The sequence below is a fragment of the Ostrinia nubilalis genome, chromosome 16 (assembly GCF_963855985.1).
Source record: "Ostrinia nubilalis chromosome 16, ilOstNubi1.1, whole genome shotgun sequence".
Classification (NCBI taxonomy): domain Eukaryota; kingdom Metazoa; phylum Arthropoda; class Insecta; order Lepidoptera; family Crambidae; genus Ostrinia; species Ostrinia nubilalis.
Window position 1 is genome coordinate 4030110 of NC_087103.1, and position 24879 is coordinate 4054988.

General features: G+C 37.6%; 4 protein-coding genes across 4 annotated transcripts; 2 read left to right on the plus strand and 2 right to left on the minus strand.

Moving 5' to 3' along the window:
• The first annotated feature begins 6417 nt into the window (after window positions 1-6417).
• LOC135079268 (very-long-chain (3R)-3-hydroxyacyl-CoA dehydratase-like) lies at window positions 6418-18807 on the plus strand. Its single transcript, XM_063973882.1, has 6 exons — window positions 6418-6762; window positions 9922-10053; window positions 10602-10725; window positions 15841-16046; window positions 16865-17004; window positions 18143-18807. Exons 1-6 carry the CDS (start codon window positions 6559-6561, stop codon window positions 18462-18464), a joined length of 1128 nt encoding a protein of 375 aa, XP_063829952.1. The 5' UTR covers window positions 6418-6558; the 3' UTR covers window positions 18465-18807.
• A 710-nt stretch (window positions 18808-19517) lies between these two features.
• Window positions 19518-21009, minus strand: LOC135079270 (NADH dehydrogenase [ubiquinone] 1 alpha subcomplex subunit 13). The gene is made up of 3 exons (XM_063973885.1): window positions 20872-21009; window positions 20380-20600; window positions 19518-19821 (listed from the first exon to the last, which is right to left on the minus strand). The coding sequence occupies exons 1-3, from the start codon at window positions 20972-20974 to the stop codon at window positions 19684-19686; spliced, it is 462 nt and encodes a 153-aa protein (XP_063829955.1). The 5' UTR covers window positions 20975-21009; the 3' UTR covers window positions 19518-19683.
• A 160-nt stretch (window positions 21010-21169) lies between these two features.
• LOC135079103 (uncharacterized) lies at window positions 21170-22472 on the plus strand. The gene is made up of 4 exons (XM_063973700.1): window positions 21170-21463; window positions 21757-21926; window positions 22076-22156; window positions 22281-22472. The coding sequence occupies exons 1-4, from the start codon at window positions 21211-21213 to the stop codon at window positions 22362-22364; spliced, it is 588 nt and encodes a 195-aa protein (XP_063829770.1). The 5' UTR covers window positions 21170-21210; the 3' UTR covers window positions 22365-22472.
• A 61-nt stretch (window positions 22473-22533) lies between these two features.
• LOC135079104 (V-type proton ATPase subunit D 1-like) lies at window positions 22534-24765 on the minus strand. The gene is made up of 5 exons (XM_063973701.1): window positions 24447-24765; window positions 23963-24201; window positions 23723-23804; window positions 23135-23249; window positions 22534-22839 (listed from the first exon to the last, which is right to left on the minus strand). Exons 1-5 carry the CDS (start codon window positions 24711-24713, stop codon window positions 22673-22675), a joined length of 870 nt encoding a protein of 289 aa, XP_063829771.1. The 5' UTR covers window positions 24714-24765; the 3' UTR covers window positions 22534-22672.
• Window positions 24766-24879: the final 114 nt, after the last annotated feature.

Below are 24879 nucleotides of genomic sequence, written 5' to 3' on the forward strand. Positions count from 1 at the left end.
ATCCATGTATTCATGCACTTACAAATTTTTGTCTTGAAACGCTGTTAGGGTAAAAAAAATAACGAGATTTGACGATTTGTAAGAATTAATTTATTTTAAAAAGGTAAATAAAGAATTTTTTGGTTTTGTATTTAACAAAAATTATCAGTTTTATCGGAATTAATTAAATGTCGAATCGAGTCACACGATATCTTTCGATGATTTTGAGAATGCAGTACGATGGTACGATTATTTTTACGTTGCGGCAATCACTAAAATTCGCTAAAATGACACTAATGACGTTTAAAAAGTGGCACGCTCGGCTTTCATACAAATTTTTTCACATGCTGCATCTATCCATATCAGTGCAAAAATCGGAACCAGAGCCCCGATTACGGTAATTTTTAACGTCTACAATCCAGACACGCTTCTCGATTCTGCGATACGATTGGTCGTTCAACAGCGTACGTCAGCTGTTTTGACCAATCGTATCGCAGAATCAGAAGCGCGTCTGGATTGGAAACGTTAAAAGTTACCGTAATCGGGGCTCAGGGCTCCGATTACGGTAATTTTTAACGTCAACAATCCAGACACGCTTCTCGATTCTGCGATACGATTGGTCGTTCAACAGCGTACGTCAGCTGTTTTGACCAATCGTATCGCAGAATCGAGAAGCGTGTCTGGATTGGAGACGTTAAAAGTTACTGTAATCGGGGCTCAGTGATCCGGTATTAGGGCATGTAATATCGGAAGATTTTCAATTCCGATATTGGATTCCGATATTAGATCCCAATATCGGAATTCCGATATTAATATCGGAATTGAGTTTATGTGCTATAAAATTAATTATTTTATATTCGTAAGAATTCTGGATTGTTTACAATAAAATAATGATTTTAATCAAAATCTTTAATTTGGTACAAAACAGCACTTCATAAAATTGAAGTATTTTAAAACCATTTTTACGTTATGGGCATCCATTGCATTTGGTTTTTTATATTATATGACAAGAGGCAAACGAGCAGACGGATCACCTGATAATGAATGGTTACTGATAATGAACTTAATTATGGACTAGCAAATAATTAAAGTGTTTTTGTAAAATCACAGGTATCAAACAAACTTTTTTACTCCTTCATTAACTATATTACTCTGTTTTATGTTGGCGGAACGAATTTTAGAGTCATTCAAATCACGTGTTACAAAAATTGTAGAGAGTGGTAAAAACTTGAATATGCTTGTAATTTGTTCCTTTTTGATTATCGATGTACAACTCACAAAACCATCATCATGTCAGCCATAGGACGTCCACTGCTGAACACAGCCTTCGATGCTGATTTTCACAATGGCCGGTTGGTGGCGGCCTGCATTCAGCGCCTTCCTGCTACCTTTATGAAGTCGTCGGTCCACCTTGTGGTTATGAGTCCTACGCTGTGCTTTCCGGTACGTGGCCTCCACTTCAGAACCTTGCTGCCTCATCGTCCGTCTTTTTTGCGTACTAAGGCAGAACCGTTGGAAGACCTTATCACAATGCTCGAAGACCTTAATCGAGTTTCCCAACAGGTAGGCCTTCGGATGAATATGGAAAAAACGAAGCTTATGTCGAATGTCCATGTTGCTCCTTACCCAGTTTCGGTTAGGAGCTCGATTCTCGAGATTGTTGACAAGTAAGTATGTCTATCTCGGACAAACGATCAGCTAGGTAGTTAGATGCAAATTCGAGAAAGAGGTAAATCGTCGAATACGAAGCCGAAAGTCTTCAATTAGTGTGTGTTCATTCGTCGTTCGTTCGTTCGTTTCAGCCAAATGACGTCCACTGCTGGACAAAGGCCTCTCCCAAGGTTTTCCTCAATGAAAGGTCCTGCGCTATTCGCATCCAGGCTCTTCCCGCGACCTTTACCAGATCGTCGGTCCACCTAGTAGGAGGCCTGCCCACGCTACGTCTTCCAGCCCGTGGTCGCCACTCGAGAACTTTCCTGCCCCAACGGCTAGTGTGTGTTACCAGTGATGATATACGGCTCGAAAACGTGGCCTTTGAATATAGGGCACAACGTGCTATGGAGAGGGATAAGCTTGGTGTTTCTTCACGAGATCTAATCAGAAATGAGGAGCTCCGTAAACTAACTAAGGTCGCTGACATAGCCCGACGGATTAGCAAGCTGAAGTGGCAATGGGTGGGCACATAGTACGCAGAACTGACGGTCCATGTCCAGTAAAATTAATGTTTGAAAGGGAGTTGAGATGTCGTTCTTTGTTGACCAAGTACCTACGGCAAATGCTAAAATTGATTTAGGTCAAGTTAAATTAACCATAAATATTAAAGATATTAAAATATTTGCAGTGGAACAAAAAGTGATGGTGAGAGACATGAGAAAATCATTGGTCTTTGCCAATCATGTACTTTGGGCTTTGTGGCAGGTTGTGGCGAGTTTAAACGCTTTGTTTAAAATCTCAATTAAAACTTTTATCTGATTCCGATATTACGATATTGGGTCGCTCAATATCGGAATTGAAATATCGGATCTCGCAGTCCGAGATTCCGATATTCATGCCCTATCCGGTATTGACGGTGGCGCCCCGCTGTCAGTGTCATCGATAGGACAGTTCAGAGCCCCGATTACGGTAACTTTTAACGTCTACAATCCAGACACGCTTCTCGATTCTACGATACGATTGGTCGTTCAACAGCGTACGTCAGCTGTTTTGACCAATCGTATCGCAGAATCAGAAACGCGTCTGGATTGTAGACGTTAATAAAAGTTACCGTAATCGGGGCTCTGTGTTTCCTATGTATTACTTTTCTCTATGGTTCAGTGGGTCTAGTCAAAACGCACTTTAAAATCGCAAACCCATCGCAAACCAATCGCAAACAAATAAACAAATCGCAAAAGAGGTCGATAACAAAAAAGGCTTAGTCAAACGGCAAAAAATCGAATCGTAAAGCCCTACCTATCGATAATCGAAAGACTGGATTGAAATTTCCCATACAAAGGCTTTAGCCAACATGCATTTAAGACTCAATCAAAATCGAATCGAATCGCAACACCCGCCATTTTCATTGCGATTACTAAAACCCCGGTGATAAGCTTGGATTCGATCGAAAACCAATAGGGTGAGTTGCACCACCTAACTTTAAACGTAACTATGACGTTAACCGGTGTTTTTTGAATGGAGTTTGACAGATTTTAGACGTTTGTCAAAGTTAAACTAAGATGGTGCAACCCACCCTAAGGCTGTTTTGACAAATCCGTATCGCGATGTCGTTTTGACAGCTAGTTTGACAGCGAAGCATAGACGTAAACAGAGAGCAGAAAGAAGGAAGAAACTAATTTAAAAAAAAAAAGCTAGAAAAAGTAAAAATAATCGCAAAGTCATAGACATTTCTTAACTTTTATTCGATTTTGAATGAACTTTTATATCGCCACGTCGTTGGTGGTTCAATGTGCATTTTGGCTGCGATTTTCCGATCGAATCGAATCACTGGTGACGCGGCGACTGACATTAGTGAAAACTTCCCATTGGTTTGCGATGGCATTTTGACTAGACCCACTGTGGGTCTATTCTAGTCAAAATGCCTTATTTTACAATTCACATTGAAAACAATATGCCTTATTTTACAATTCACATTGAAAACAATATGACTTGCTTGAGTTTTTTCGACTTTTTCAGAAAAATAACAAATAGTCAAGAAGAGATTACAAAATTTTTGCAGCGGCTGACAGATTTCATAATTTTCTATGACAATTAAACCATAGACAATTGCCATATGAAAAACACACTTTTCCAATATTTTTGTTTGCCATGAGATTCTGGTAGACCTATACCTATTGTTTTTTTGGATATTTTAATTCAAATAATAGTCATTTTTTAATTTAACTCTTTGATGTAGCAGTTTAATTATCAGAAAACATTATCTTATGCTTATTAGGTGATGAAAATGACTCAGACATAAAAAAATATCCAGACGAATGCTATCTTCTGCACCATTTAGATCAAAAGAAGGAAGTAGTATGAAATGACTTTATTTTATGCCAGCAATCCATTGATTTGGCTAGATCTGAGCCTGCAGAGCCATCAGGGAGTACCAGTAGTGCTCAATCCTCCGTAAAAGTAACTTTACCATGTATTACGCCAATTGAAGAGAGAAAACGGCTAGGATATGGAGGCAAAGGGTATATCTGTAAAATAAATGAAAGATATTGATAGATAATCAATCTATTCGACTGTACAGACTCCAATGAAGTACTTTGGAAACATCCTTGGCCATAATTTATAGACTAGGAGCCAAATGCTTCAATAACTACTACTTGAGAAAAACTGGTCAAGCCGTTAATACCTCCGCTGATAAAATGTTTGGTATGCTTTCATACATGGAATTTTTTCTTTCCTCAGTTGTATCTGTTCTGGTGACTAAATATACGATAAGTAGTCATAGGTGACATTCTGAAGACGTTAGGATTCGCAACTTTGCGAATGCGAAGCCTATTGAATTTTGTTCCCTATGATCATCCCACTTCTCTAAAGGACATACCTTTTGTGGAAAGTACAGCCTTCAAAGTCTTGCAAGCTTGTCAGAAATTGGATAGAGTGTCTAATAGTTACTAATTAGATGAGTAACTGTTATATAATGAGTATATTATGTTACTGACAGATGCAGAAATGAACCTTGATCTGTTTGACTTTTAACAGCTGGAAGACTGATGCTTGATTTCAGTATTTATTTGGATGCAAGTACAGCTTTTGCTGAGCAAGAGCAGGGTGTTGGTGTACTAGTAATTTTGTATACTTAAGCGGTTCCTCCACACAGATTTATATACTTCGACAGGTATTTCACCAGCGTCGGTCATGTCATTAGAAATTTGACAGTGATTGCCTTTGTAATATGGAACTAGCACCATTGTCATGAATGGTATTATTCAACGAAAAACGTTAAATTTCATGTCTGACTATAAGATAAAAAGAGGAGAGTCAGAATAATTTGTGTTTGATGACTTGACTCTCTTAAAATGGAAATACAACACATTTGTTATGATAATCTCCAATTGTTTCACCAGGAGCTCATAACACTTCAATGTTCATGAATTGGAATAGTTTTATTCAAATAAAAGCTGATTATTAATAAATTTCAATAATAATATCCAAAAAAGTGGGTCTTTTCTTATGGATTTCCTCTAATTTATTCATTATGCACGAGCGTGCGTATAGTGCAATAGTTCTATAGCCTGACCAGGAACATAAAAACCCTGGCATAGAGGCGCGTCAATTGCATTTGATAGTGCAACACTGGGTACAGTCGTACCTGTATTAAATTAATAGGCTAACTTTATGTATCAGGATTCAGGATTATGGGCTAATTTAATATTTTCATAAATTAACAAAAAAATATTATATTATAGGTAAAGTGGTTTCAATAAATTAAATGAAACCATCAATCGAGCAAGTAGGATTTTATTATTATTCATCAATAATCAAATTCTGAATTTGAATATTCAACTACAATGTCTGCTCATGAACGCTTCAAACTCGGTACTTCTTTCCCAATTCCATAAAATTCAACACTTACAAAGTGACAAAAAACTATAAAATAGGTAGTTGAAACAAACCACAGCTAATTTTCTTCTTCTTCTTCTTCTTTTATTAATGGCGATGAACTTGTGTATTTTCGCCACAAGGCACACTGTTCCGCCAATATCACGTGCGCAGCTTTTACACAATGTAGGTATTTGAGAAATCAGCTAATTTTCATAGTTGACTGTACTATACGATAAACATGTCAGTCAATTTGACAACCTTTGTCGGAAACATTATTCAATGAAAATATTGTCCGAACCCTTAGTATTTCTCTTCGACAAATACTTTAACACATTGTGAACCACTTTTCTTTCACGACTATAAAAAGATTTTAGCAATTTAATTCACAAAATCAATTGCGCACATTTAAAATAAAGTTTGTTTACACTTTGACAACAATAGACTGACATGCAAGGTGACATGTAAATGAAGTTTTCAGTTACTGTCGCCATTAAAAGAAATTAGTACCATTAATTTTCCGCAACATGGCGCGGGTTTTTATTGGTTCCTGTGGGTCTAGACAAAGTGCAAATTATAATCGCAAACCAGTCGAAAAGTGGTCGAAAAGCCCCTTTTTTGTATGGAGTTTTGACGGATTCGATTTTCGATTCGATCAAAAAGTGCGTTTTGTCTAGGGGGGCTGGTCAGGCTATAACACGCACGATGGTGCGGGTACTTTTCTGAAAAATTGGAGTCGGAAAATTTTTATATTATTTTTCATGTCTTCCTTATGGACCAAATGTTCCATAAAATCCGAGAAAACAGTAGAAAACAGTTTTCAGGTCTGAAAGGGTTAATAAATCATTGATTTTGCTTTGCTTCCGCTTTTCTGTTATCTGTAAAAAAAATATTTAAAAATACTTGCGCGCTAACATGTGCGCGTAGTGGTACGATGACAGATGAGAGAGAGAGCTTGCGCGGCTTTCATTGATTTGGTGGTTTTAAATAGATGTTTTCACAAATATTAATTGATTGTTTGTGCCATTAAAGGTAGAACAAGTTCAAGAAATGGTCATCATAAGCTCCCCGAGTCCCTTCGTTTATTGGGCTCAAACAGAAAGTAGTGTTTCGTTAAGAATTGACCTGAAAAATGTGGAAAGTCCTGACTTTGCAGTTCTAGAAGATAAAGTGAAGTTTTCTGCTATCGGCGTAGGTGCACACGGGAAATGCAAATATGAATTTGGATTGAATTTATATTCTCCGATAAAAACTGTAAGTTAACTTTGTAATTAATATTTACCATTTTAAGTTATTCATGGTAGTTTTCAGTAAACATTGTAAATCGGTAAAAATAATAGTACTTATTTCTTTATTCTTGTTTATTTTCTACCAATTAAAAACCTTTATCTTCATTTTCATAAGACTTGTTTGCTGTTTATGAACTGTTGTTTTGTTAGTTACAGAATAATGATTGTCTGGTAATTCTACTTAATCCTTGCTAGACTAATATTTAATTATTTATTCTTTATACCTTTGCAGTGGTTTATTTAGTTCATTTCAAGGGTCAAGTTTTACAGGGTATGAATGATAATTTTCTGACCTTATTAAGCTAACAAGATATTTTATGATTCATGTATCACACATTTTTAATTTCATAAAATGTTTTGTGTAAAACAATATAAAACTTAAAAAGTGTAAAATATAGAAAATAAAAAAATTTACCCACTAAAGTTTTGGTGTAAAAGTTTTTATTAAGAAAGGTACACATTTTATCTTTACTTCATAAACATCAGGGTGTAAATGTTAACTAACGTTTCAGTCATTTATTCATAATCTAGTTATACATAATGCCAAAATCTAGTAGCTGCTTCTTACATTTTTCCCATCAACTAATAACACATGTCATGCTGTTTAATTACAATATTTCTGGAAAACATTTATCAGAAATTTTAAAGTTTTTCTGAAAATAAAAATGTTTTTTTCACTTTCATGCATCTTTTATAGCTTCTGTAAGGAATAATTTGATTTATGTTGTTTTGTATTACTGTAGTAAATATTTTGCTATTTTTGTATAAATAAATCATCACTTCTTCAATCAGCCGTACCATGGACGTACTTATAATAATTACTTGCAACAAGGTAGGTAAGATGCCAGTGTCTCATTTTTGTATATTAAGTAGTAGGCGTACTATAATAATAATTACTTTTGAATGTTTATTTCTAACAAGTTGTGCCCACGATTTCATATGCGTGGAAGTCGTTTTCAAATATTTTCTCATCTTATTTTATCTAATCATTTAAGTTGGTGAAAATAAATAAATAAAATTCAAAACCAAAATCAGCCAAATTGGTCCAGTAATTTCAAATCAAATAAATCACTAATTTCATTGTAGTCCCTTGGATTATTACATCCATTATTAAATAATAAATAATATCTTTGGACAATCTCACACAGCGCCATCTAGCCCCAAAGTAAGCAATTAATATGCTTGTGTTATGGGTGCTAGCTTAACGGATATACTACTTATATACTTTTTTTTTTTTTAAATACATACATATTATACATAGTAACACCCAGACCCGTCACAGAAATTAAAATTCATCATTTCAATTTCTGCCCGGCCGGGAATCGAACCCGGGACCTCTTGGCATAGTAGTCCGTTCTGAACCACTACACCAAACGGCCGACGATTATATATATTGTTTTTCATAAAAATTATATCTGGCGAGAATTATACAGAAGGAAAGTTAAAATTATTTACTGACTTGTGACTAAAATAAGCCCAGCAGGAAAAAATTCAAAGTAAAAATTTATTATCTGCTCTCAGTTTCGCCGCACGGATTTTGATGACGTACGCAAAAAAAGTTTTTCGTGCAAAGTCCTGTGAATTTTTAACCGACCTCAACAAAAGGAGGTTCTTATGTTCTTAATTTTAGAAGCAATCTTTGTTGTGTCTTAATAAGGAGTAGTGATTTATGTATTTCAGCCCTCCTAATAGGAAGAGTCCATTATCAAGACAAAGATAGGTATTACTTTTTTGTTTTAAATAATACAAACAAACATTTATTCATACACCCTAATATTTGTATTGTACGAACTCGCGACTTCTACATAATAGTTCGCGAGCCCCACTAGGCCTTCTAGATAGATAGAAATTACTTATCCATCGTAGTTTATGCATAACTAAACCTAAAACATATTAAAAATAAAAGACCTTGAAAGATCTCGCCATTTAGTGGAAAACCTTATTTTTCCAACTTCCTGCATAGTGTAAGACTTCAATCTGTACATGTAAGTAATCGTCGAATAGTTCATAGATCAAAATCATGATTAGCAATTCATCGTCACACGTCACAAAATATTTCACATTAGTTTTCACATACGTACACTGTAAAATACCTAGTCAGCAAGCCTACATTAGGTACTAAGGTCATCATTTCAGCCATAGGACGTAGGACCACATTTAGGACGTTCACTACGGGACTATTCCCACCTCTACTTCCCACCACTGCAACTCCTGTGTAGCCAGGATCTACAGCTTGACCGCCAATAAAAACCCAACCAATAGGACGTTCACTGCTGAACATAGGCCTACCCCTCCCTTCTATGATCTGAGGCCTACCCCAATGATTTCCATGTTGACCGGTTGGTAGCTTTTCTGCTACCTCTAAGATGTCGTCGGTCCACCTTGTGGGTGGACGTCCCACGCTGCGTTTTCCGGTACGCGAAATTACTCCATATCAAAAGTTAAATGATCGAAGACGATTAATAGAAAATTTCGACTATTTCGCTTTCGCTTGCCGGGCGACTACTCTCACCATCTGAGCCACTTAGCCACTGGGTGAACCCATAGAAATTTTCAAGTGTAATACGCTGTCACGCACGCACGACCATTATTTCATCAATACTGGGTAGTTTACCCTTCAAAACTTCAACAAAAACTAAGATGAAACAGCTTCGTTCGTTTCAGCCCAATGACGTTCACTGCTGGAGAATGGCCTCCCCCAAGGATTTCATTTACAACCGGAAACAGCTAATTTCATAGTTAGTTACAAGGAGATATCTCTTAACGATAAACAATTTTTGTTTCTTTTCTTCTTAGTCGGGCACTCTGTCGTGGTTGCGCTGACGAGGTACACGGTGGGGTGTTCGATGTCATCTCCAAGGGTAGCTCTCCTGGCGATGTTCTTCCATTTCTGTCGGTTAGGCCCGCCATACACGGACAGCTTGAAGCAGCTAGCATCCGACAGCTTTAAGTTGCGACTGCATAGCAAACTACAGTACACTACGTACACACATACATTGAACCGCTCGAGCAGTGACAACTGTTTCCGTAGTTTGCTATGCAGTCGCAGCTTGAAGCTGCAGACACGTAACTGCTTCAAGCTGTCCGTGTATAGCAGGCCTTACAGTAGCTTTTTGATTCTCAGGACACTTCAAACGATGAGAAGCCAGCAGTCGTTCGGGTGCTGGAGAACCGAGTGGATGTGGTCCTGCAGAAGAGGAAGCCGGCTTGGTGGCCCCGGCTCACGGCACAGCCCCAGAAACCCGCCTGGTTAAAGGTAAATACATCTTGCCTCTCTTTTTAAAAGGTAAAAAGCAATTTGTAAAAATACAAATTACTAATAATCCCGTTAACCCCTCGTGGTAAGCTAAATAATGCTTGTGTTACGTGTGGGTTCACCACAATTGTCGAGCGCGGCGGCGGCGGGGATCGAACCCGCGTTCCTCGAAGCACTAAAGCCCGGTCCGTGAGCACGTAGAATTTTGTCCAATGACCCCTAGCTACCCATCCTTATCGCTCGCGCGTAATTATGTTGCTATCGCGCTCGCACACTCACTGCGGGTGCCAGTCGCACAGTTGCGACAGCAATATAATTACGCGCGAGCGATAAGGATGGGTAGCTAGGGGTCATTGGACAAAATTCTACGTGCTCACGGACCAGACTATAGTCGGCCAGTCCGACACCTTGACGGTCGGTAAGATTTCCATAACCACAGAATAATAGTAGGTTTGTACTTTACAAATTGCGAAAAATCCTCGTTTTGTATTAGGTGATGTTAATAGCTTGAAGACATTGTCACTACTAATACTGGTTTTGAATTGCAGATAAATTTCGACTTATGGAAATCGGAGGACCCGCAGGATAGCGACGAGGAGAGACGCGACATCATGAAGGACTATCCGGGCATGTACGACAGGCTGCAGAAAGAAGAAATGGGCTATCGAAGAGGTACTTTATGTTACAATTCGTCGCCGACGCCGCAAAGGGACGAAGCTTTTTTATAAAATTATTAGGACCGCGACATTTTTTTTTCTGTATTGTGTCTTTTAATGAGTCAATAAACCTATTCTATTCTATTCGCGACCATATAAGTACATAAATAATACGTAGTGATCCACAAACTGCGGTCATAAGTTGTGTGGACCGCATACAATTGTACAGGAGAACAAAAAATGTAAAACGACATAGTGCCTGAAGAATGGAGCATTTCTCTATACAACTAAATTTTTGACCGTTTTTATGATGTCCGCCCCTTTTCGGCGTAGGCGTCGAAATTTAGCCACGTTTCAGTTACAAGGAATACACGATAACCGAACGGTGAAGGGGTCGGACTGGCCGACTTGTGAACCGAGGTACGCAGGTTCGAATCCCGCCGCTCGACTATTGTGGTAAACCCACCCGTGACACAAGCATCGAGGGGTTAACGGTATTGTTAGTAATTCGTATAAATTTACAAATTGCTAATATTATTTTGAAAAGTCTATAAATATCCTTAAGGTGCGTCCAAAGATGGCAATAATAGTAGCTATTTATTGTCTTTTCCTGTTTAAAAACATATTTTTCAATATAATGTACGATTTTTTTACTGTTATTTTAGATTTTGCGTTTAGTTTGTTGCGGCGCTTCTTCTCAGCACTTGCCAAATGTTGGTCTCGAAGCGCTGGTAGGGTAAAAAGATTATGAGACATGTAGAGGCTCCTTAAGAGCAAAATGATGATTTGTAAGAACTATTTATTAGTCTAAACAAATAAAGAAATTTTGACTTGACTTTGACTTTGATTAAGTCTCAAAAACAGAGGTCGGGTTGGGTCGCAGCGCTGACATGTTATTTTGCAAACGTTTATTCCAAACTAGCTTTCCGCCCGCGGCTTCGCCCGCGTGGAATTTTGTCTGTCACAGAAAAACAATATCGCGCGCGTATTTACTCACCGTTTAGACCTACCCTGGACTACGACAAACATTTTAAAACCAAAATCAGCTCAATCGGCCCAGCCGTTCTCGAGTTATAATCAGACTAACGAACATCAATTCATCTATACAGTGTGAGTCACGTTAAAGTGTACATATGAAAATAGATGAAACTAGACCTATTTTTATCGACAAAAAAGAGGTCAAAATTTTTTTGAGATTTTTTTTTAATTTTTTATAGAATTTTTTTTCTCCCAATTACTTATTGTAAAGAAAACGTAATAACTTTTAAACTAAGCGGTATATCCTGATAAAATAAAAACAGTAATAATGCTAAATAACAGGCGATACTAAAAAAATACATAAAATACACAAAAAAGGCCAACAAATAATAAAAAATGATACTTTTTGAAAAAAATCTGCTTTAAAATTCGTGTTTTTTTGGTTATTTGATAAATTTCTACAAAAAATGCCCCTATAACCGGTAGTTTTTATTACTTTGTATTATTCTCTATCGTATTACCTTCGTAAAACCAAAAATCGCATGTCTCTATCCGTATCACAACGTTTGCAATGATCGTTTGAACTAAGCCTCTCCGGGCGCGCCATTCAAAGCTTCGTTATGAACGAAACTAAAAATGGCTCTAGATTTGTAATTTTGATAAAGACAAGTTAGATTTCAAATAAAAACAAAAGATTTCGAAGTAAAATAAGCATTTTGGTTAAAATTAAAATTGTCTCTACCTGTAGCGGAGAATAATGTTGTGGCAGGCCTTTGTTCAAACGATCATAGCAAATGTTGTGAAAGGGATAGAGACATGCGATTTTTTGTTTTACAAAGATAATAATGATAGAGAATAATAAAAAGTAATAAAAACTACCTGTTATAGGGGCATTTTTTGGAGAAATTTATCAAATAACCAAAAAACCACGAATTTAAAAGCAATTTTTTTTCAAAAAGTATATTTTTTTATTATTTGTTGGCCTTTATTGTGTATTTTTTGTATTTTTTTAGTATCGCCTGTTATTTAGCATTATTACTGTTTTTATTTTATCAGGATATACCGCTTAGTTTAAAAGTTATTACGTTTTCTTTACAATAAGTAATTGGAAGAAAAAAAATTCTATAAAAAATAAAAAAAAAATCTCAAAAAAATTTTGACCTTTTTTTTGTCTATAAAAATAGGTCTAGTTTCATCTATTTTCATATGTACACTTTAACGTGACTCACACTGTATACATATACAGTGTGAGTCACGTTAAAGTGTACATATGAAAATAGATGAAACTAGACCTATTTTTATCGACAAAAAAGAGGTCAAAAAATTTTTGAGATTTTTTTTTAATTTTTTATAGATTTTTTTTTCTTCCAATTACTTATTGTAAAGAAAACGTAATAACTTTTAAACTAAGCGGTATATCCTGATAAAATAAAAACAGTAATAATGCTAAATAACAGGCGATACTAAAAACATACATAAAATACACAAAAAAGGCCAACAAATAATAAAAAATGATACTTTTTGAAAAAAATCTGCTTTTAAATTCGTGTTTTTTTGGTTATTTGATAAATTTCTCCAAAAAATGCCCCTATAACTGGTGGTTTTTATTACTATGTATTATTCTCTATCGTATTACCTTCGTAAAAGCAAAAATCGCATGTCTCTATCCCTATCACAACGTTTGCAATAATCGTTTGAACTAAGCCTCTCCGGGCGCGCCATTCAACGCTTCGTTAACAACGAAACTGAAAATGGCTCTAGATTTGTAATTTTGATACAGACAAGTTAGATTTCAAATAAAAACAAAAGATTTCGAAGTAAAATAAGCATTTTAATTAAAATTAAAATTGTCTCTAACTGTAGCGGAGAATAATGTTGTGGCAGGCCTTTGTTCAAACGATCATAGCAAATGTTGTGATAGGGTTAAAGACATGAGATTTTTGGTTTTACAAAGATAATACGATAGAGAATAATACAAAGTAATAAAAACCATCTGTTATAGGGGCATTTTTTGGAGAAATTTATCAAATAACCAAAAAAACACGAATTTTAAAGCAGATTTTTTTTAAAAATTATCATTTTTTATTATTTGTTGGCCTTTTTTGTGTATTTTATGTATTTTTTTAGTATTGCCTGTTATTTAGCATTATTACTGTTTTTATTTTATCAGGATATACCGCTTAGTTTAAAAGTTATTACGTTTTCTTTACAATAAGTAATTGGAAGAAAAAAAATTCTATAAAAAATTTAAAAAAAATCTCAAAAAATTTTTGACCTCTTTTTTGTCGATAAAAATAGGTCTAGTTTCATCTATTTTCATATGTACACTTTAACGTGACTCACACTGTATAAAAGAAAGTCGTGTTAGTTACTCCACTTATAACTCAAGAACGGCTGAACCGATTTAGCTGAAAATTGTCAGGGAGGTAATTTAGAGCCAGGAGAAGGACATAGGATACTTTTTATCCCGTTCGAAATTTAAAAAAAAGTCTGCTTATTTATTGCCATTAAGGCGGAACAAAGTTCGCCGGGTCAGCTAGTTTTTATTTATATAGATTTCCAATACTTGACGTAACTTTAGCACAGCAGTGACGTAAAATAGCTCGCTTCTTAAAAAGTATTAATATTTATTAATAGGTACTACACTCATGGACATAATTAGAGGAACGCAACAAAAAAAAACTAATGTACTGATTTGTTTAATACATAATAATGATAAGCTTGTTAAGACTTGTTGAATAGAATCATCAACTAACATTAACACAAAAAAAATAGAGATTAGTAAAATCCATTGGTTGTCATGCGTGCGATGCGTCTGGAATCGACGATACCATAAGAAAATTCTTTTTATTATGCATAACAATGCAGGTATTTGACCGAAATCGCACCTGATGTTATACATCTGCCCTGTAGTTCCTACCTAAGTGCCTATTCATTCTCGCCTTGAAAAGGCCCGGATTATAGTGTTCGGGAAATACAGCAGCTTAGTACGAGCTGGTGGAATGTCGACTATACCTACGTTATTCAATTTTTTTCGCGTTTCTCTAAATTGTCCATGATTGTATATTTTTTCACAAGTACTTAGAGTAGGCGCACACCGTTGATTTTTCGTCGGCCGATAGTTTAGTCGGGCAGTTGATCAGTATGGGTATGGGCATGTATGGGAGTGCGCACACTACGCCGATTCGATTTGGCCGATTCTTCATACAAATTAAAATCGGGCACAACTATCGGCCAACTAAAAATCAACGGTGTGCGCCTACTCTTAAACTAGTACGTCGACATAAAATGTGCGAATACATTAAATTTTAAAGCAAATTTCTAGGTAAAATGTATTTTATCCTTGTACATTTTACCAGTTTAGTACATGACACAGTTGTCTTCTCGCCATTTCAAACATTTTTAAATACTTTTCTGTAAATACATAAATATAATAAATATACCTACATACAAAGACCAATACCATGACGAGCAGAAATATTTGTGTTGAGCAAGACTCGACCCCGCGACCTTTTTTATAGTAGAGTTGTGAACAACTTGCTGTCATCACATCATGACAGTCAGTAAAAAATGCATAATATAATTGTTTTTAGTATGCTAAGTAGTCTGTATTTTTTATGCATAACAAGGCAGGTATTTGACCGCAATCGCACCTGGTGTTAAGTGAGATACAGTTTATAATGGTACATATCTGCCCTGTAAGCCTATTCATTCTCGCCTTGAAAAGGCCCGGATTATAGTGTTCAGGAAAGACAGCAGCAGGCAGCGACTTCCAGTCCCTAGCTGTATCTGCGAACTCGCCCACTCCAAGTTCGGTTTTTCACAAGAAAGAGCGACTTACTTGACCCTTATTGTATTTGTCGAATGAACTCAGTATGGTTATAAATTAATAACTGTAAAGTTTTTAAAATCCGTTCAGTAGTTTTTTGTGCAACTTGCAAGAGTAACAAACATTCATCCATCCTCACAAAACACCTTTATAGTATTATTAAGATAGGATGGTAAGATATTAGTAGGAAAAAAAATCCAGTCTTTAGGTATGTTTCATAAAATCTGAGAAGTAGGCTAGAAATACTGATCGTAAAGTATCGCAATGTAACCCCAACGTCATGGCATATAAAGGCGGATATTGACCATTAAACTATCTTTGCAGAGGAGACCATCAAAGTGTACCTGATATTCTACAACCTGTTCCAAGTCGTGGGCTACGCTTACATCCTGAGCGTTATAGCCACACGCTACGCCAAGCTTGGCTACGCGTCTGTCCCCACCACGTATGAACACGTCGGCAATACCATGAAGTTCCTGCAACTCATACTCTTTCTGGATATCATGCACCCGTTATTTGGGTACACTAAAGTAAGTATTTTTGCCGAGCAAAACCTTTTTTGATACTTTTTAGTATTCATCATCATCTTTTCAGCCACATGACATCCACTGCTGAAAATAGGCCTTCCCCAATGATTTCCATATCGCCCGGTTGGTAGCGGCCTGCATCCAGCGCCTTTCTGCTACCTTTATGAGGTCGTCGGTCCACCTTGTGGGTGGACGTCACACGCTGCGTTTTTTGGTACGTGGTTTCCACTCCAGAACCATGCTGCCCCATCGGCCGTCAGTTTTGCTGCTGCTGTGATGACATATCACTTTTTAGTAATAAATGTACGAAACTAGACATCATTGAAGAGCACACTGGCAATACGATAAAGTTGCTGCAATTTATGCAGATATCAAGCACCCGTTGTTTGAGTTGCAGAAATTCATGCGTCACATGTATGCATTGGTGCTGGAAATCATACACTTGCTCTCGGTATTAATCCTCATTATGGTATGCATTTGTACAATTTTTGTTGTTTTGGATCGTTTCATCCACGAAGACGCGCCCCACCAATTTTTGGTCGAGGGAAGCGCGGGGTGCTGAAAGCTTGATCCGAGAAATCTGAGCGTCATTATTGTAGTGTGCGTGTGCTGTGATTGATATTTAGCGTGTACCGATAACACTCAAACATTCGCAGAAGAATGGTGGGGCTTCGTGGATGAAACGATCTATATGCATAAAAACAATTAAATTCGACTGAATTAATGAAGTAGTCACTTGACTTGTTTTTCTCTTCATAACCAAGTGCATACCTACGCTTTCTGTTTGAATCTAATTCAATACATATTTGAAATTGTTTCAGGGAGGTGCATTTATGCCGTTTTTCCAAATAATCGGGCGAATAGTCACAGTATTCTTGAACCTCGAAATCGAACCAAGACTGCAGACGAAACCCGCGGTGTTCTATTTGTTTATAACGTGGAGCTTGATCGAGATGATGAGGTAAGTTTCATTTATTTTTATCTTTAATATATGCTGTTATTTTTATACTTGATCAAAAAGGACTGATTGTACTGCTCAAATGCGTCAACTTTCCCCAAGGGTCTATTTAATGAAGAAAAAAAAAACTTCCATAACAAAAATTAATCGTACATCGTTTCGTTATTAGTGTAGGGTCGAATTTTTTTTTCTAATTTGATATTTGGATTGATCAACTATAAAAATAACATACCGTAAGACAACCTAAATCATAAGGCACCAGGAACCAATGAAACCCAAAATTTAACTTGTAATGACTGTGACTTTTGGTTACCTTGGACTTGAGAATCCTTCCATGTAGTTGTAGGTACACACGGCCACACTGTTAACTATCCATTTCCGTTTTTGCTCTCGCTCTCATCAAATGGTGATTCTTTGCGATAGAATGAGATGACATGACAGGCAATGGGTAGTTTAACACTGTTGCCGTGTTGCCATTAATTCAGTGGACAATATTTCCGCGTTCAGTAACCTTCGCGTCATGACGTGCACAACCATGAATCGTTCACTTAGGCTTTATATCACTAATCACTTGTAAACTATACTCGACCAAAGTGTGCACGGTGTTTTGGTCAGTAGCGAGTAAGTAATTTAGTTACTAACGGCGAGTTATGCCCGTTTTCACCATCAATCCCTAATTTTTAAGCGACCCCTATGAATTAAAACTCCTGTTATGTGTTACAATGGGGGTCACTTAAAAATTAGGGATTGATGGTGAAAACGGGCATTACTCTACTAAATTACTCGACAAATGCGAGCAAAGCTTTAGTGCTTGGCCATACTACATACGCGGGCACGACGCGTTGTACTCAATACTGCATACTGCCCTGAGTCCGCGTATGCAGTCTGGCCAAGGACTTACTGTTGGAGCTCCGGAAACTTGACCTTCACTGGTTGGGTTTTTATTGGCGGGCAAGCTATAGATCCTGGCTACGCAGGAGTTGCAGCGGAGGGAAAAAGAGGTGGAAATTGTCCCGAATTAGCGCTCCGTTCCGTCGACAGTGTTTCATAGTTTTTTATGATAAGCAAGCATACACCAAGCGTATAATAACGGATATGAAGCGACTAGCACATCACTAATTTATTATTTTCTTCATTACAGATGTCTCTACTACATCACACAGCTGTACAAGAAGGAGATCGGGATAATCAAATGGCTGCGATATTCTCTGTGGGTCCCTCTGTACCCTTGCGGCATCACTTGCGAGTTTGTCCTCATATTGAGGAACATTCCATACATAGAAGAGACGAAGAGGCTAACTGTGACGATGCCCAACGCTTGGAATTTCACTTTTGACATGCCATTCCTCATGAGAGGGTACTTGATAAGTCTTATGGGAGCTGGCGCGATCCTCATGAGGTACATGTACCATCAACGGAAGCGACACCTCAGATCCAGGGTTGTAATAAGGAAATGCAAGTAGGATAGTCTCGCTGTATGCACCTAGACAGTTTATAGTTAATGAGTCATGAAAATTTTATATACGCTAAGAGAAAAAAGTACATACTGTGCAATAATAGACCCTTAGGCTAGTATTAATTCAGGCAATTTTAGCCTAAAAGCTGTTAACATACTTACTTGATCTTTAAATTGATAAACTTATAAATGCTGCCTGTTATGTTTGCAGCAGTCGTGGGTAAATTATGTTTTTCAGTTCTTTGGAAATAAATTTAGGGAATATTTATTTAGTTGGTTGTGATATTTATGTTTGTAATGAAGGACCAGTAGGTCCAGGAAAGAGAGTCAATAAATGTTTATAACAATTACTTTTGTTTTTGAGATTTTTATTTTTACCAATTTTATTCTATAGTCTTTTTCACCTAAGATGATTCGTATAACTGGTATAACGTACTATGTAAATGTTTCTGATGAACTTTGATGTCTTAGGTGAAAAAGACTTGCCTTTCTTATTCTTTCACAAAACAACTACCACTGCAAAAACACATCACCAGAAATAATATTTTAGGCTGTTATTCTATCCTATTACATACTGCTAATATTGTTTTTAAGATTGGATGGATCATTGTAATTTTAGTGTGTTATCTTTATAGTTGATCAAACAAAAACGGTACCTAAGTTACCAAGTTTATAAATAAGAAAATCTTTATTAATAAAAAAGAAATACAGTAGAATCCCGATTATCCGGATCAATTAAAACCAGGGGTGTTCCGGATAATCGAAAATCCGGATAATCGATTTCAAAGTAAAATCAAACAATAATTAACTTTTTACAATAGAAAGGGTTTTCAATACATCATTTTTAGAGTCTAAAAATCAAAATTTTAGACCATTGGATGAATACATTTCTTTTAACAATGAACTAAGACAAAGTCCAATCCGTGTTACGGTGGCCGCGGCCTCCGTTTTTATCGGTCCAGACCCTAAATCGGTAATTAGAAACTGAAGAATGAGTCCGGATAATCGGATATCCGGATAATCGAGGTCCGGATAATCGAGATTCTACTGTACTGCAAAATCTCTATTAAATATTTTATTGAATTCTTCAAGCAGACAACCATAATTGATACATACTTGATATTATTTGCAAGTTATCGAGGCAGCCAGATACTTGGAACGCTACTACCATTCAAAATTGAACTAATTTAATTGTAGTTGATAGCTTGTACGCTTATGGGAGCTGTTTACGACCATAGTTTAAGGTAAGCTCTCTGGAACCAGTCATGGGGGTCACTGTGGGCGTAGTACTCGTGGAAGATTGGCTCCACCAACGCGTCAGGGGGCAACTTTTTGTATACCCGCTCGCCATACCAAGTGCCAACCTGAAATTTAAATATGAAACCAGAATGATGGCAAAAATCACAATGAATGTTAATGTTTATCAACATTTTTAAGAGCATAAGATTTACTTGTATTGCTAGTCAACTTTACCTATATAAATTGCAAGAAAACTAATAAGTGATGAGATCAAAATTAGCACGAAGCTTAGTCCAACAGGATGTATTTCGGATTTGACATAATATTATAGAGTTATTCATAGTTTGTAGAGACAATAGAACTTCAGACTGATTTATTGTTTCAAAATAACAGCTATTACAACTACAATACTGGTGTTGTAGTGTTACCTTGATGTTCTGTTGTTGATACTAAAGAAACAATGAGGGCTATTGTTTTAGCGCTCACCAGTTAGCGCCACTGTAGAGTAAGGTCCTGTCACTTGCTAGTAGCGAAGACAGTGGCACCAACTGGTGAGCGCGAAAGTGGTAGGAGGACTATCGCATTTGCACTCGTCAAGATGGCGCCACTGTAGAGTAAGGTCCTGTCAATCGCCAGGGGTGCCAACTGTTAAGTATTAAAACTATAGCCCTCATTGAGCTTACCTCCCATCCAGGCACGTCGCGCATGAGCTCGGCCTCCGCGTCGCGGTTCCTGCGGAGCTGCTTCATGTACTCGCGGTCTCTCTCGGCCAGCAACATCGGGTAGATGGCCATCTTGGCCGAACGCATCTCGATCTCATTCTTTTTGATCTGTTTGTACGTCAAGTTGTACAGGTAGATCGCTCCAGCTGTGATACCGATGTAACCAGCGATTATGGCATAGCCTGGAAGATAAAAATCTTGGTTTAGCGCTGCTTATAGAGGTCTTTAGATCTTGTTAGAACTACAATAAATTAGCCGTTAAACGACACTAAAGTTATCCCTGAATGTTTCTAGCTCACAGTGTTAAATAGACAGTTTATAAAGCAAAAATAATGTATCTTTTTTACAGTTTTGTAATGATTTTCTCAAATATCTTCAGGTAAACAGACCTAACCTCAAAGATTACATAACAAGTTTATAGCACTGTTAAGTTATAATAAATTGTAAACTTACCACTAAAATATGATTTAGCGGGGATTCTTTTAAATGGTATGGGTTTGTAGCCCCCAGGAGGGGGCAAATCTTGTTTTCGAATTATTTGACAAGCCTCAGCCATTTTTGACTTTGACTGAGTGTATATTTTTTTCAATGACACTGGTCACTGACAGAAATGACAAACAAAAACAATGACTTTGACAGATTACGTTTTGTTGGTAGGAGTAGATTGCAAGCATTGCGTTTAGTTATTTATACACCATGTTATTGTAATTTCCATGACAACGAAGTTTCTTTTAGACTCAAACGCTTTCAGTTTCTTTTCTTCTCGAGATTTTTATTTAAATATTTTAAACAATGGAATCTGATACTATTGATGAAGGGGTACAAGCAGATCTCCCAGAACCAGACAACGAAGAGGATCAACTTAAAATAAGACCACTCGAACGTATAAAACTTCATCCAAAGGTTCCCATAGAAAAATCTGCATACGGGAAAGGAAAGAATTTTAGCAGAGACTGGATTCTTCAGGATGGGAGAGAAGTTCCTGCCAAAGGCAGTGAAATGCGCGATAGCTTTTCAGTTCCTAAAAAACCCAAACATGGCGAAGGTATGACTTAGGTCTAATCAGACTTAGAAGCAGGCTAGGAATTAAGATCTCATTTTGTTGTTAACAATAATCTTTCTTCCAACTAAACTGGGAACCACTAAGTTCTACACAAAGCATTTCAACTGCTCTATGATGCGCTCCGTCCGATCTAGGAATCGAACCCAGGACCAAGATTATTCAACCACAGAAAATTAATGCATTCAACTTTTTAATCATCACGGATTTCTGAATAGTTTTTTTTTGTACTGAACGTGAATAAATACTTAATTCAGATCTTTTTTTGTGAATTTTAGGCATTCGCAAAAGGATGTTGACCGATTTCTTTTGGGAGCAAATGCTGGACGAAGTGATTGAAGAATTAGCCACCTCGCAGCCAGTGGTCGAATACTGCTCCGAGTACGACGCCAACTACATACGAGACAATTTTGAACCACGCAATTTAGAAGTTACTGCCGACAAAAATGTGAGGCAATCTTTTCATTACACTTTGTATAGTCCCGGCTACTGTCCCAGTACTGCCCAGTAGGCGGTAACTATAGGGACAAATGAAGTTGGTCAATGCTGAGTAAATTAGATACGACAACTGACTCTACAATTTATGTTTTATTACAGATGCATCTCAAGTATCCACTTTATGGAACTGGATCTAGTGCAATCACGTATTATAGTGAATCTATAAAGAAGACTGGCCCTGTAAGTGACTTGCGTGGTAGAATTACAAAGTTCCATCAGATTGCCGTATATTTTAAAAGGAACTCGATAACTCTTCTAATCTGCTATTAAGTTTTGCTAATAGTGCGATGTTTTTTTGTTACAGGGAGAAATATTGGAAAAATTCCGCCGGTGCCAATATTTCACGAAACCAATGGAAGAGAGATTGGATAATGGCTGGGTTTTGTAATTTTGCGTGCGTTTACATTTATTATTTACGGTGTGCAAATTAAAATGCTTGTCTTTAAATGAAAATATATTTCATTAGTAATAAATAATGGTTTTTGAATTCAATAGCAGTCAGTTTCCCATTTTGGATAACATAAGTTACATAGTACCTCTACGCATATAGTTATTACGGCAAAAACTACACGAGTCAATTCCGAAATTCCGATATTCTAGAAGACGATTTCAATACAAGCAAGCGACACATTGTGTAAGATTGTGCCATTTAAACATTAATGCGTCGTGCTAACAGACGGGTAAGGTAACGTAACTTTAGAAAAGCAAATCATCGTCGTCCCAGTTATGAGGGTAGCAGACGGGCTTGAAGTCGCCAGCAGAGTCCGTGGTGGAGGAAATGGCGGTGCAAGGGTAGAGGATGCTCGCCACCGTGAGGCACTCGAGGGATCGGATGCGGGACACGGAGGGAGTGCTCAACAAGTCTGCAAGCAAATTCCCATGGGTATAACTTACAGCAAGTAAAATACCAATCCAAATCGTTCAATCTGAAAATATTTGGGGGAGGCCTATGTTCAGTACCTACTCTGTGAAATGAAAATGACTGACTGAAAAGATGCTTACGTTCCGACTTGAAAATCAAAATTCTCGCAAAATTTAGTTTATTTTTAGCTATGGGACTTTGATCGCACAATATAAATTTTCGATTAGAATAACAAGTAACCACTCATTACGCACGAAACGAAAGGTAAATGAAGTATAAATTAATAGATTTCTAACCACTAGTTTCGCTTTCGCCAATAGCTTTGCAAGTGGCTTCTGCACGGGCCGCGAACGCTTGCGTGCGATTTTTCTTTGCCTTCACCATTTTCAAGCGGTGGAATTCCTCCCTCTCCTAAGAAAAAACATGTAAAATAAGTAAAGTGAAACAACTATGGGCCTCATAAGAAGGCTCAAGGTCACCCAAAGAGCGATGGAGCGTGCTATGCTCGGAGTTTCCCTGCGTGATCGAATCAGAAATGAGGAGATCCGTAGGAGAACCAGAGTGACTGACATAGCCCGCAGAATCGCTAAAATCAAGTGGCAGTGGGCGGGGCACATAGCTCGAAGAGCTGATGGCCGCTGGGGCAGGAAGGTTCTTGAGTGGCGACCACGAGCTGGAAGACGTAGCGTGGGCAGGCCTCCCACTAGGTGGACCGACGATCTGGTGAAGGTCGCGGGAGGTACCTGGATGCAAGCGGCGCAGGACCTGTCTTTGTGGAAATCCTTGGGGGAGGCCTTTGTCCAGCAGTGGACGTCTTTCGGCTGAAACGAACGAACGAACGAAAGTGAAACAAAGCTGTTTCACAAATAAATCTCTAATATTACCCTTTCATCCATTTCCATCAAAATATAATTTTCAGTATTGCGTAACTTCGGCATGATAACCTTTTCAATGCCGTTTACTTTTCTGAAAAATAATGATTCATCGTTAAAGCTCTACAAGATAGCAATTTATCAATCTAACTAAACCTCTTCTACAAGTTTTACCATCTCAATATCAATCAATCAACCTCAACCGACCAAATCCGAATGTTTTTTCTAAAGCAATAGGTATTAGCGTCGTACCTGAGAGTAGTCCTGATTGCCTCGTCCAGAAGAATGCAGGTGTTCCTCAAGGAAGCGAACTTGATGAGTGTGAGCACGGCTTCGCGGAATGCCTTCTTGGCTTCACCAGTGCGGTGGCCTCCTGCTCCCAAGCCGGCATACCGCAGGGCATCACTCACGGTCGCGTCTTCTACCGCTTGTAAGGAGACAGTAGCGACTCCGGATATGTTTTCTGGGATTCGCTGGACTCTGACTTGAGCCTTTAGAGATTTATTTAATTTAAAACACATGCACAAATTACCTATATTCTACTAAGCTATAAATCTTACTTATAGGCGATGGAATGGAGGTTTAAAATGGCTGTAAGGGTCACTTAAAACAAAGGAAGGACCGCTTCAGCCAATCTAAAAATTAATTGGGAAGGTCTAATATTAAGCACATGGACGTCTTGTATCTGAAATGTTATTGATACTTAGTAAGGAAACAAGTAAAAAGTTTGCATAACCTGGCCAATATTCTCCAACACCATCGCATTAGACTCTCCGTTGGTGAATTTGACAGCAGCTAGCGATATGTAGGCTTCCCTCAAGGTGTGCCCCAGGATGGCCTGGGTGGAAGCAAGCTCAGCTGCCGCCTGCCTTCCTCGAAGACGCAGAGCCTCGGCCTTACGCCTCAAGAGCTGGTACCCTCGATGCACTTGCTCCTGACGGTGCTTGATCTCTCGAAGCATGAATAACGACGCTGTTACAGGGTAACGATTCTCGGTATTCATTTTTAAACCGAAATGTAGTTTGCAAAAGTGACAGCGGATCTCAAAACATGAATCAAAGTTGACGTAGGCCATTGGCCATAGACACGATGAAGTAAATGAGGTAGAGGCCTTTATCTGGAGAAATGGTTTATGGTCTGAGAGTACCCTCTGGTCTCTGATCATCATC

What these genes read in the sequence shown, in the direction of transcription:
- LOC135079268 (XM_063973882.1), top strand. Translation starts at nt 6,559, where the DNA reads ATGGTCATCATAAGCTCCCCGAGTCCCTTCGTTTATTGGGCTCAAACA. An exon ending in TATATTCTCCGATAAAAACT is followed by an intron (nt 6,763 to 9,921) that starts GTAAGTTAACTT and finishes TTTGATTCTCAG; the next exon opens with GACACTTCAAACGATGAGAA. An exon ending in AGCTTGATCGAGATGATGAG is followed by an intron (nt 17,005 to 18,142) that starts GTAAGTTTCATT and finishes TCTTCATTACAG; the next exon opens with ATGTCTCTACTACATCACAC.
- LOC135079270 (XM_063973885.1), bottom strand. Translation starts at nt 20,974, where the DNA reads ATGGCTGAGGCTTGTCAAATAATTCGAAAACAAGATTTGCCCCCTCCT. An exon ending in CGCTAAATCATATTTTAGTG is followed by an intron (nt 20,601 to 20,871) that starts GTAAGTTTACAA and finishes TTTATCTTCCAG; the next exon opens with GCTATGCCATAATCGCTGGT. An exon ending in GCGACGTGCCTGGATGGGAG is followed by an intron (nt 19,822 to 20,379) that starts GTAAGCTCAATG and finishes TTTAAATTTCAG; the next exon opens with GTTGGCACTTGGTATGGCGA.
- LOC135079103 (XM_063973700.1), top strand. Translation starts at nt 21,211, where the DNA reads ATGGAATCTGATACTATTGATGAAGGGGTACAAGCAGATCTCCCAGAA. An exon ending in AAGTTACTGCCGACAAAAAT is followed by an intron (nt 21,927 to 22,075) that starts GTGAGGCAATCT and finishes GTTTTATTACAG; the next exon opens with ATGCATCTCAAGTATCCACT. An exon ending in CTATAAAGAAGACTGGCCCT is followed by an intron (nt 22,157 to 22,280) that starts GTAAGTGACTTG and finishes TTTTTGTTACAG; the next exon opens with GGAGAAATATTGGAAAAATT.
- LOC135079104 (XM_063973701.1), bottom strand. Translation starts at nt 24,713, where the DNA reads ATGAATACCGAGAATCGTTACCCTGTAACAGCGTCGTTATTCATGCTT. An exon ending in TGTTGGAGAATATTGGCCAG is followed by an intron (nt 24,202 to 24,446) that starts GTTATGCAAACT and finishes AAATCTCTAAAG; the next exon opens with GCTCAAGTCAGAGTCCAGCG. An exon ending in TGGCGAAAGCGAAACTAGTG is followed by an intron (nt 22,840 to 23,134) that starts GTTAGAAATCTA and finishes ATTTGCTTGCAG; the next exon opens with ACTTGTTGAGCACTCCCTCC.